Here is a 12,729-nt window from a genome sequence, read left to right as displayed (position 1 = left end):
TTCTGTCTCTAAACGTGGAGTGTGTCAACTAATTTTATGGATCTTCAGAGCTCACAGTAGGACAGTGTTTTTAGAGAGAGCACAGTTCCTAGAACATCACGCCACGCCATTAACATGTAACTGCGTGAGGGAAAATCGTGCCACTCAGTTTGCATTTAACACTAATACACACAGGTTGTAGAGCACCAAGCTTCCACCAAATGTTGCCACCTAACAAATGTAATTACCTCCCTGCAGAGGGACACGGTCAGGCATGTAAAGTGAGAAAAGCAGGTTCATGCTGTCTGTAACTCATCAGTTGTTCCCGGCATCATAATTAATCAGTTCCCTCCAGATTGTTCTATGAATCCCTGTGAAAATTGCATTGATAGAGAATTTAATAGAGGGAGACAAACAACAACCTCCCCATTTAAGAGCTACACCTCTGGGAAAATGTTACTTGGGAGCAGATGGAGACTGTGGGACTGTAATTAAAAGTGCACACATAACAAAAGTTTTGATTCTTCATGACTGAATCCCTCCTATGAGGACTATTAAATCTGTTAAAATTTTATTTGTCCTAAAATTAGCAACATAAAAAGTAGCAAATTTGAAACTCATCTAATATCTGTAAATATTGCTCTTGTTCTTGTTCTTAAAATAATAATAATAATAATAATAATAATAATAATAATAATAATAATAATAATAATAATAAATTAAAATAGATGAAAAACCTAAACATAAATGAAAATTAAAAATGTTGCCTTGGAAACTAACTAAAACAAATAGCTTAGTTTCAAGTACTTAGATTATTAAAATTAAAACTGAAATATAAATACATTAAATAAAAGCTATATACTGTCAAAAAAAAACTAATAAAAATGAGAAATTCACATAACAAAATGACTAAACCTCAAACTAAAATAATTAAAATAAAATTATAATAATCTGTTGATGTAATTGATTTAATTAAAAAAAAAAAAAAAATATTTAACGTATTTTAATTGCCAAAAATCCAGTATTTAGCTGTTTACCTCATTTTGCATGCAAGCTGACACAAACCTACGGAGCCCCGTACATGACATGCAAGAAAAAATAAATAAATTGTGCGCATGATTTACTAATTTGTTCCCTCGATGTACTAAAATGTGCACACGATTACTATTTCATTCCCTCAATTTGCTAAATCGCGCGCCAATGAACTAATTTGTTCTCTCAATTTATAAATCATGTGCACAGTTTATAATTTGAGGGAACAAAATAGTAAATCGTGCACACGATTTATCCTACTATTTTTTTTTTCATGCCACGTGAAGGGCTCTGTACAAACCTATTACTGAAACATCAAAAACACCATGAATCCAAGAAAATATCATTTTCATTTTGACAAAAGGCAAGTAAATAATTCTAAAATTTTACACAAATTATAGTGTATTTATTAAGCCAAATCATTTAACTCATTACCAAAGTTATTTAAAAATAAATAAATAAATACATTGACAAACAACACACATACAATTCACATGTATGCATTTTTTTGTGAAAACATGTCTTAGGGGCATAGATGTCACATTATCATAGACTATGGCTACATCTTATTTGTTTTTAAGCTAAACAAAAAATTAAAACAAATAACATTGAAACAAACACAACAATTAAAAAAAAAAATAATAAAAAAGTGCTGGGTGCATATATAACTGAACTTCAAGCTGTTATTTTGATCATAACAATTTCTATATACTATTAATTATTATGTGCCAGTTAAATGTTAGTTAGTATTATAAAATGGCTGTTTAAACTCAGTGTTCTGTTGTTCAGAAATACAGTTAGAGCCCAGAAGCCAGTTGTGGTTTAACTTCACAGCTTTGCTCTCATGCTGGCTATAAGCAACAGGTTTCTTCACTGGTTTTCTCAGGAAGCTCTGAGTCTGCAGGTGGCAAGCAGTGCTTAAAAGGATTACAGCATTATACATGTTCCCTCAAGCATAAATTATTACTTTCACAGATAAGGCAGTCAAACATAATGCAAGGTGATCACATTTGTTTCTCCTATGCATGACAGGGTTGCAAAAAATATCTTGAGTTAGAGATTTCATCTGTACTACTCAATTACAGTGCTGGCTAACTTCTTTTATCCTTCACTTGCCATTTAGACCAGAAGAGGAGTATGGACCAGACCCAAGAGACCAGTTCCCCAGAGGGTTTCTCTAAAACTACTACAAATGTGTCATTGAGCATCATCTTATTTGGGCACCTCACAATACTTTTATAAGTTTCTATAGTTCTATATTTGTTGATGTTCTAGTCTGAAATGTTCTTTCTTTGGGACACAGGGGATTCATTACAGACAGCCTGATAGGGATTCTCACCATTGACTTCAGGATGTTCTACACAAACCTCTTTGAAGACGTAGTTGACGGCACATAAAAGAGCCCTCAAGCTTTCTGTAAACCCATCTTGACACGGAGAGGCTGATAAGGTGAACAGAATCCATCCCTGTTCAGAAAATCGAATTACAAGCATAATAGTTTGTGACTCAGTAACCTCACGACCAACAAAAGCTTTGCTGCCCCTCATTCTCCAAACAAAGGGTCGTATCGATTCACCATCTAACATTGTACTGCACAACCGAATGATTAACTTCTCACATACAATCTTATTATGCATATTTTCCATTCTCTCATTGATGTTTTAACAAAAAATGACACAGCTGTGAAACCATCTCTTAAGATTTGGCACTAAAAAGTACAGATTACGCCGTCTGTATTCAGAAAACAGGACTTTTACGAGAGGAGCATTTGTTTATTTAGCATGTCAATTATTTGAACACTCCATAAAGTTGCCATTTCTTTGCATCTCACTCATATACGAGCACTTTACATCATCTTTAATACTTCAAACCTGACCAGGTGTATCAAATACACTCAATTATTCATCATCAGGGTCGTTGCATCAGGGACGTCTCATCCCAGGTCTGGAGCATTTCAAACAACCTGCCCTTGTGAAATCCTCGTCATTCTTTGAACTGCAATTACACTAATGAGCACTAGTGTCATGGATGTCTCCGTGGTTGAAACAGAGACGAAATGAGTCGCGACAGCAGCCATATGTCCTGTGCTAAGTAACTGTCATTGGTGGGTCTCCAGCTATTGATGCTGTCCACATGCGTGTGGTCGTGCTGAGGAAAGTCAGAGCAGAGAAGAGAGAGAGAGAGAGAGAGAGAGAGAGAGAGAGAGAGAGAGAGGAGGAGGAGGTAGAGGGGTGGCTAGTGAACTAGTGGCCACAAAGAAAGGAAGCTGTAGTGATATTCTGGTCTGAACCTTCTCCCTGACAGCAGCCAGTTGTCTTATAACAGTAGGTGGCACAGACAGTGGATCTTGTCCTGGTAAAGGAATTACAAATCTGTGGCAACTACACTGACTGCATCACAAGCCCTTGTGAATAAAGTGAGTGACTTTTGACTATTATTTTCTATTCATGGATTGTATTCATTAATAATACTTTTGAGAAAAGTAAATGAGTTGCATAATAGCTTAGTTAGAGATTAAGTAAGTTTGTGGGACAAACCCATTTGGAAAGACCACAGTGGCTAGAATATTTTGTGTCGATATGTACTTACATTTTTTATGTTCAGGTACCTGAGAGCCCAATGCTCTATGTGAAAAATGTATAATAGTAATTTTGAAATTAACCTTTTAACCCTAGTCACAGTAGTCATACAGAAAATGTACTGTTTCACAATATAATACACTTGTTGTTGTTTCCTTCAGAAACATTTTAGGAATGTACTGCTATAATGCGTGTCAGGGTTGTTATTGTTAACTAAAACTATTAGAATAATAAAACAAAAAGTTAAATATGCTTATTATGTGAGAAATATAAACTAATAAAAAAACTGAAAATTAGAAATGTTGCTCATTGAAATGTTGAAGTTGAATAACTAAAATGTATAGAACTGAAATAAAATAAAGCTAAATATTAAAAATAATGAGAATGAGAAAAGCACATCAAATTACTATATCTAAAAAATGAAGTAAAATGAAAACTGAAAATATTACAATAATACGTAAACAAAAATAATTCATAAACAACATAAGTAATACTAAAATAACATTGCTGTGTGCTTAACTGCTATATAGCATATCATGTGAAAATTCATTGTATTTGTTTTATATCTGGGTTCTATCAGTCCCCAAATTTAAGTAAGTTTTTCGGTTCATATATAAAAACATAGCATTCAAGTATCAGGTTGATATGAGATACGATAAATTATTAAATTATATATATATAATTTAATAATTTATCGTATCTCATATCAACCTGATACTTGAATGCTATGTTTTTGAGCTACTGAAATGGCCATGCAGTCTCTCAGAACCCAAAGAGAATATGACAGATACCTATCTTAACCAACTATTAAGTTTTGTTGGCTAATAGCTTGGCGATGCTGAGGCACCTGTGCAAGACCAGCACCAAAGCACCATGAACCAGAATAAACCAGCCTGGAACGTCATGCAAATTCATGCTAGTATAAGATGGTCTTCCAACAGAGGGAGGGGGAAAAAATCTTAAGTCTTCTATTCCACCATAATTTTACAAATGCACTGCAGAGGGTTGAGAGACACATCATAATGTGCAGTCTCTCTCTCTCTCTCTTGCTTTCCAAATGAGCCTTTCAATTATCTGGGTGCGTGTGTGCTTGTCTTTTGTTGATGTGACTACTCCATCACTAATATACTGATAAATTGCTTGTGTCATCTTGCATCTGTGAGTAAATGTGCAGAATCCCTTTTGGGAAAGAGTTATATTGTCCTACTGGGTCTTCTGAAGGAGATGTAATTTTAAGTGATAACAAATGTTCCTTTATCTATTATGCAGTGATGAAATCTGAATGGGTCTGCAGTTGAGAATGAATTACAGCTATGGGATCAGACTCTCACAGCTCTGTTTATGGTATTTCTAAAACAAAGGAAGCCTTACATAATGCTGTTAGTTTATGGTTGTTTAATTTAATGGGCACTTGGTATGCCAAACAAATATTATGTTCATATATCAAATTATTAACAGAAACTTTAAAGTGACATTTTTATAGATAATTTTCCTACATTTTAATTAAGAGATAAATATTGCAAACTGTCAATCAAAGTGAAGATTGCATTTGATTGCAAGGTGCATGATTGTCAAAACCATTTACAGTGTCCAAATATCCCAACCCTTGCTCCTAATAAGCCATCTGCAAAACGCTGAAAATAAGTGGTCTAATTTAGGAAAGCTGGCTGCAGTTCTTAGGCTTTTCTGTTGCGTGCCGACCAGTTTCATTGGGAATTTAATTCGGTCTGATTCTTTTAAAGGTTAAAGTATTTTGAGTCCAAACAGGTCACATAGACCCCATTAAAATCACTGAGTTTCTTTCTCATTACAAAATTGATGTAGTGTTCATTGTGAATAAAATTATGCACATTTAAATTTGGTTCTGGTGAATTATATTTGAGAAAGGCGTAGTTCAACTAGGAAGTGAAGAGTCAGATATGCCCTGATTGCTCACTAAAGGTCAGTCTTTTCTGCCATACTTCATTTTAATACTAATTTTTAATATTCTTGCATTTGTTTAACCAATTAATTTGGATTAATACAGATCCTATATCTAAGAATTACATATTATTTCCAAATATATGGTAATGGTTGCATAATGAGTGTTTTAATTAACATGGAGGCATTAGATTTAATTCATTACACATCATTATTCATGATGATACTGTGGCATATTAATCTGAAATTAGTAATATAATGAGATTCTATTTTCTTTCGACACCCATTTACTCTGTGTAAGTGAAAAATCATTACAGTTCACTACTCTGAACAATCTAGCTCAAAATCAAAATACATTAGTGCAGTGAAAATCAGTTATGAACATAAATGTTATGTAAGGTTAGCCTATGCTCCTGTGAGGAAAATCAAATATTGTATCTATCCCTATGAAGCAGTTCTACAGTGCGTCTTTTTGCTGTTTAATAGTTGTGAGTTCAGCACATGGCTCTGACAGCACATGGGTGCTTCAATGCATCTGTTTAAGACTTTGCTTTGCATTTTAATAAGCTTGTAGACACTCGCTCCTTAAGGTGAATCAGTTAAAAACTGTTATGAGAGCTGCCATCAAGTGCAAATGCAGATATTTAACATAATACATTAAAGTGATGGTTCACCTCAAAATTCAAATTATGTGATCATTTACTCACCCTCATGTAATTCCAAACCTGTATGACTTTCTTTCTGTCATTTTGAAAAATGCCTCAGTACTTTTTTGTCCATCATTCAGTGAAAGTCCATTGGGTCAGTTTGTAGTTTCGGACCCCACTGACTTTCATTACATGGACAAAAACATGTAGTCATCAGTGTTGGGGCAAGTTACTTTTTAGATGCTGTTATCCAAAGCGACTTACAAATGAGGACAATAGAAGCAATCAAAACCAACAAAAGAGCAACTATATGTAAGTGATAAGTCTCGGTTAACCTTACACAGTACACGCAAGGTCTATATATATATATATATATATATATATATATATATATATATATATATATATATATATACACACAGTCATGGCCAAAAATAATATCGGCACCTTTGCAAAATATGATCAAAGAAGGCTGTGAAAATTCATCTGCATTGTTAATACTTTTGATCTTTTATTTAAAAAAATTTAAAAAAATCTATCCTTTCATTGGATAATAAGAATTTCAAATGTGGGGAAATATCATTATGAAATTAATGTTTTTCTCCAATACATGTTGGACACAATTATTGGCACCCCTAGAAATTCTTATGAGTAAAATATCTCTGAAGTATATTCCCATTCATATTCATAATTTTGAGCACTCCAGCATGATTATGAACATGAAATTATCCAGACATAACTTCCTGTTTCACAGAAATATAAAGAGGAGGGAAAACAAAGCCCAAATTCCCTAAATCATCCATCAAAATGAGAAAAAAAAAACAAAGAATATATTTCTGATGTGTAGCAAAAGATAATTGAGCTTCACAAATTAGTGAACTGGTTTTAAGAAAAGAGCTAGAAAAGTGAAAATTCCCATTTCCACCATCAGGGCAATAATTAAGAATTTCCAACCAACAGAAAATGTTACGAATCTGCCTGGGAGAGGATGTGTGTCTATATCGTCCTAATGCACGCTGAGGAGGAGAGTTTAAGTGGCTAAAGACTCTCGAAGGACCACAGCTGGAGAATTGCAGAAAATAGTTGAGTCTCAGGGTCAGAAAACCTTAAAATAATAATAATAAAAAAAATTGTCAAACAGCTCCTACATCACCACATGTTTGGGAGGGTTTCAATAAAAATTCTCCTAGCTCATCCAAAAACAATCTCCAGCATATTCAGTTATTAGATATGACTGGAACTTCAAATGGGACTGGCTTCTATGGTCAGATGAAACTAAAAAATTAGCTTTTTATGCAGCAAACACTCAAGATGGGTTTGGTGAACACAGGGATAAAAAGTACCCCATGTGTACAATGAAATATACTGCTGTATTTTTTATGTTGTGAGCCTATATTTCTGATGGAGGTCCTGGACAACTTGTTTAGACACATGGCATCATGGATTCTATCAAATACCAACAGATAAAAAATCACTAAGTGACTGACTCTTATAATGGGCCATGTTTGGATCTTCCAACCGTACAATAATCCAAACACAACCCTCAAAAACAACACAAAAATGGGTCACTGAGCATAAAAGCAAGCTTCTTCTATAGCCATTCCAGTCATCTGACCGGCACCCTATAGAAAATTAGTGGAGTGAACTCAATAGAAGAAGCACCAACATGGAGCTGGGAATCTAAAGGGTCTGAAGTGATTCTGGATGAAGGAATGGTCTCTGATCTCTTGCCAGGTGTTCTCTAACCTCATCAGGCATTATAGGAGAACATTTAGAGCTGTTAATCTGGCAAATAAAGGTTTCAAAAAGTATTGAATAAAAGGGTGCCTGTTAATTGTGGCCAATGTGTATCAGAGAAAAACATTTATTTCATAATAATATTTCCCCCCATTTTAAATTCTTATTATCCAATGAAAGGTTAGATTTTTGTGAATGTTTTAAATAAAAGATCAAAAGGATTAACAATGCAGATTCATTTTCACAGCATTCTTTGATCATATTTACCAAGGCTGCTGATATTTTTGGACATGACTGTATATATATTAGTGCTGGGCAACACTTAATCATGATTAATCACATCCAAAATAAAAGTTTTTGTCTACATAATATATATGTGTGTACTGTGTATATTTATTATGTATTTTTGGAAAACTAGTGTTAGCGGCCCTTTTTTAAAGAAAACAAGCAGTTAGAAAATTAATAGAGTGCAAGTGTTAGAGGATCAAGTGTTTTTTTTATTTATTTTTTATTTAAATAAAATAGAATTAGAATAGAGAACGCTAGAGTTAGAGGGCCTATTGAAGACAGAAGAGATGTGTTTTTAGCAATTTCTTAGATGGCTAAGGACTCAGCTGCTCGAATTGATTTGGGCAGAGCATTCCACCAGGAGGGAACAGTTTACATTACTTTTGCGTTACTTTTTCAGTCTGATCTGGGCTTGTTTGTTTGATTTTGGTAAATGTAAAAGCCTTTTAACATCAATAGTGACATGAATATGCCTCAGGCTGAAGGAGTTGCAAATTCACGTCTGTAAATTAGTGGGTGAAGCTCAAACAAACCTTTAAGCTGTGCTCCCATTCTGAATTGCATAAAAAAAGGATGCATAAAAAGGTTTGCATCATATTCTGAGTTTGCATTTCACTGTTTTTTTATTTTTTTTATTTTGTGGAATTGATGAGTAAATGCAGTAAATGCATGTTCACATTTTTTGGTCCCCGATTTCTCTCAACACCGGGACAGGAGAGCTGTCAGTCAATAAGGTAGTCATACAGGTTTGGAATTAAATGAGGGTGAACTATCACCTTAAATAATAATTTCAATCAAAAGTGATGCCAAAAAAAGTTTTTTCTTCAGATATTATTTTCCTCATATTTCTCTCTTGTTCAGGTGTAACAGTGGTGCTGTCATTCGTGGACTAAAAAAAAAAATCATGCTTATGGACTGGAGGAGACCAGACTGTACTGGATTGAATGCATGTGAAGAGCAAAGTGTGCAGAAGAAAAAAAGGAAGCTCAGTCCCTAAGGAAAGACTCTTGGTGTTGGTGCCATGGATCACACAAGCCCAGGCAGCCTCCACAGCTGAGAGACTGCCCTGAAAATGGAGGTCTTCAACCCTGGCTGCATCTCCAGAGGCGAAACTGTCTGGGTGGAATCTATCAAACCTTGAGCGTCCACTTGTAAACAACTGGTTGCCGTCAAAATGCGAATGGAGGCTTAGCGAAGGATGCTCTTAAGGTGAACTGGGCACTGACACAAATGAAGTATGTAGTACCATTCACAGCATCTGAAACAGAGACTTGGCCAGTATGGAAGAGCAGACTACCACTGTGATTCAGATTTATGTAAATGGAACTGAGCAGTTCAGTGCTTCGTATGACCTCAACCTAACCGATGTGAAAGAAAGCATAGACACCTATGAGTTTTACATCATCGGCCTGTTTCTGTCCTGCCTGTACACCATATTCCTGTTCCCCATTGGCTTCATTGGGAACATCCTCATTTTGGTGGTCAACCTCAACCACAGGGAGAAGATGACAATCCCCGATCTGTACTTCGTCAACCTGGCCGTGGCGGACCTTATTCTGGTGGCAGACTCGCTCATCGAGGTGTTCAATCTCAATGAGAAGTACTACGACTACGCCGTCCTCTGTACCTTCATGTCACTGTTCCTCCAGGTGAACATGTACAGCAGCATCTTCTTCCTAACATGGATGAGTTTCGACCGATACATTGCTCTGGCTAGCTCTATGAGCAGCAGTCCACTACGAACCATGGAGCACGCTAAACTCAGCTGCAGCCTCATCTGGATGGCCTCCATCCTGGCGACACTGCTTCCTTTCACCATCGTGCAGACCCAACACACCGGCGAGGTGCACTTCTGCTTCGCCAACGTCTTTGAGATCCAGTGGCTCGAGGTGACGATCGGATTTCTTGTGCCCTTCTCCATCATCGGCATGTGCTACTCCCTGATTGTCCGCATCCTCATGCGGGCCCAGAAGCACAGAGGACTGTGGCCACGCCGGCAGAAGGCCCTGCGCATGATTGTGGTGGTGGTGCTGGTTTTCTTTATTTGCTGGCTGCCTGAGAATGTTTTCATTAGCATCCAATTGCTCCAAGGCTCAGCAGACCCGTCGAAACGCAGCGACACCACATTATGGCACGACTACCCCTTGACTGGACACATCGTCAACCTGGCTGCGTTCTCCAACAGCTGCTTAAACCCGATCATTTACAGCTTCCTCGGGGAGACTTTCAGAGACAAGCTGCGGCTCTTCATCAAGCGGAAAGCCAGCTGGTCCGTGGTCTACCGCTTCTGTAATCACACCCTGGATTTGCGCATCCCTGTCAGGAGCGAGTCCGAAGTGTAGCACAGGTGTGGCAACCTGCAGTTCCTGAAGTTGTCTCGCTTCCAGAACTTGATCATGAATTGACAGAGAGAGATCCTTGGGTTAGCTTAATACCATGAACACTGCCTGATTTTTATTGTTGGCTGAGCAAAACAAGGATTATTTAAGGTGAATCACCTGTCATGAAGTGGATTATAAAACATGGATGTAGAGCTTGGCCTTAGGCTGCCTTTTACAGATAACTGAAATAATAGGATAGCATGTCTCGATGAAGACTTTTATAGGATGATATTCTCTGAGTCCATTTTAAGGGAACAAAATAAAGTCATGGAAGCACCTGCGACACATTTCCAATCCAAGTCATTGCTATATATTCTCCAGTTTATAAATTAATGTTATTGAAACTTGATCTGTTCTGTTTCAAGACTGAATACATGCATATGCTGTAGGATTTTTCATTGCAAACATCTTCACAGAGAGGGGATGCTTGCAAAACGTGAGAATCCCCTGTTGAAAAGAACTGAATCTGAACTGAACTGATAACAGCTCATAACCAGCTCCCATGCCTCAAAACATACCTAACCAGCATATGCTGTTTTTTCACTGTAAATTCAGTTCAATGCAAACATATTTGGTGGATTACTGCTCATTTGGACAAGTGTTAGCGACACTAAACCCAGGTGTTGGCTCCTGTTTCCTTGAAGCCGGAGTCAGTGGGCAGGTGGTGTGCAGACAGCATAGCAAGACATAAACACATTATTCAAGACTTCAGAAGTGGGGCATCCAGCGCTGCTGTTTACTTGATCCTAGTACTCTTGAACTCTTTATTTGTTGCATTCCCATTCCTCTCGCTTTCTCATGAGTGCACTCTACCAGCAAAAACAAGGACTCCAAGAAATTCCAAAAATGTCTAATTCGTTTAGAGACCGTATGGATATTAATATAGATACACAATAAGACTTGAAATTTTTGTTTCACTGTGCAAAATGTGTCAGGATGATTTAAGTATTATTTGAACGTACGCTATTTTCATATACAGATATTACAAATGGTTACGACATTATAACAAGAGCATCTTGATAACAGGAAGCTGATAATCTCCCCTAGAGAGAGCCCTCTCATGCCCAGGGCTAAAACAATATATGACTCAAATTATTCATAAACACAGTGGCAGTCTGAGGGCTTTTTCCCAAGTAAAACAGAACAAAGACAAACAAATAAAAAGAAAATGAGGAATTCAAATAAATAAATAATAATCTCAAAGTTGTGTCTTGGGATTTTTTTCTTGTTGAGCAGTAGTACATACAAAATTATCAATATAAGGATTTGGGTTAAGCATGATGTAATACATTTGAGCTTGAAAAAGAAATGAATTAATAAATAGCCCCATTTTAACAATAAAATATAAAATGGTTGTCAATTTTGTAATAAGACCACTAGGTCACCGGGTTTTTATTTTTATTTTTATTTTTTTTCTCTGAAAGCTGTCTGCTACACTAGAAAGGTGAGGGGATATCATTGCATAATGGATTTATTCCCTTCTTAGATGGAAAACAAGATTGCAGTACAGTATAATAAAAGAATGGTTTATCTTATCTATGACAAATGGCACAGGAAATTGACTGGCCTTCACAAACAGCTAATCCAGATTGTGCTTTAATATAGGGCACATTTTAGAGGCCATCATATTATGAAAAGGTAGCCATCTTTTATAATCAGATAAACTTTAGCCATAATATGCAGTAAACGTGCATAATGGATATGTTCCTGTTGGCTATGATAAAGTCTCCAGTCTGGAGACAAGCTGTTTTAAGTGATTTTTTTTTTTTTTTTTTACACATTTTTTATTACTGTATAGCAGCAATGAGTATCATGAGTCCAATGTGAATTATAAAACACTAAAATGTAAAAAGTCTGGATTTGTGTGAAGAAAAAAATAATAATAATGTCACAGCACAAGTCAAAGTCTTTAATGGACCTCAAAAAAAAAAAAAAAAAAGACAAAGAAAAAAAAAAGAGAGATTTAGAAATCGCTTCTTACTGTGTCTTTACTGAGGGTGGCCAAGATGCTGTCTTTGCCCTGGTTCTGGTCACAGACCTTTCGGAGTCAATCATCTGAGTCATAAACTCACTCTGGAGCAGTGCTGTTATTATTAACTAAAACTAAAACCATTTTTGTTAATAGAAATAAAATGTAATATAAAGATTAGATTAATTTTAACCTTA

General features: G+C 36.1%; 1 protein-coding gene across 1 annotated transcript; it reads left to right on the top strand.

Moving 5' to 3' along the window:
• Positions 1-3,261: 3,261 nt before the first annotated feature.
• On the top strand, positions 3,262-11,946 carry LOC109049542 (G-protein coupled estrogen receptor 1). Its single transcript, XM_019067213.2, has 2 exons — positions 3,262-3,427; positions 9,044-11,946. The coding sequence occupies exon 2, from the start codon at positions 9,463-9,465 to the stop codon at positions 10,522-10,524; it is 1,062 nt and encodes a 353-aa protein (XP_018922758.2). The 5' UTR covers positions 3,262-3,427; positions 9,044-9,462; the 3' UTR covers positions 10,525-11,946.
• The last annotated feature ends 783 nt before the right edge of the window (positions 11,947-12,729 follow it).

This window comes from Cyprinus carpio, chromosome B3 (genome assembly GCF_018340385.1).
Source record: "Cyprinus carpio isolate SPL01 chromosome B3, ASM1834038v1, whole genome shotgun sequence".
Taxonomy (NCBI): domain Eukaryota; kingdom Metazoa; phylum Chordata; class Actinopteri; order Cypriniformes; family Cyprinidae; genus Cyprinus; species Cyprinus carpio.
Note: the sequence above shows the minus strand (reverse complement) of the source record. Positions and strands in the feature narration are given on the sequence as shown.

What these genes read in the sequence shown, in the direction of transcription:
- LOC109049542 (XM_019067213.2), top strand. Translation starts at nt 9,463, where the DNA reads ATGGAAGAGCAGACTACCACTGTGATTCAGATTTATGTAAATGGAACT.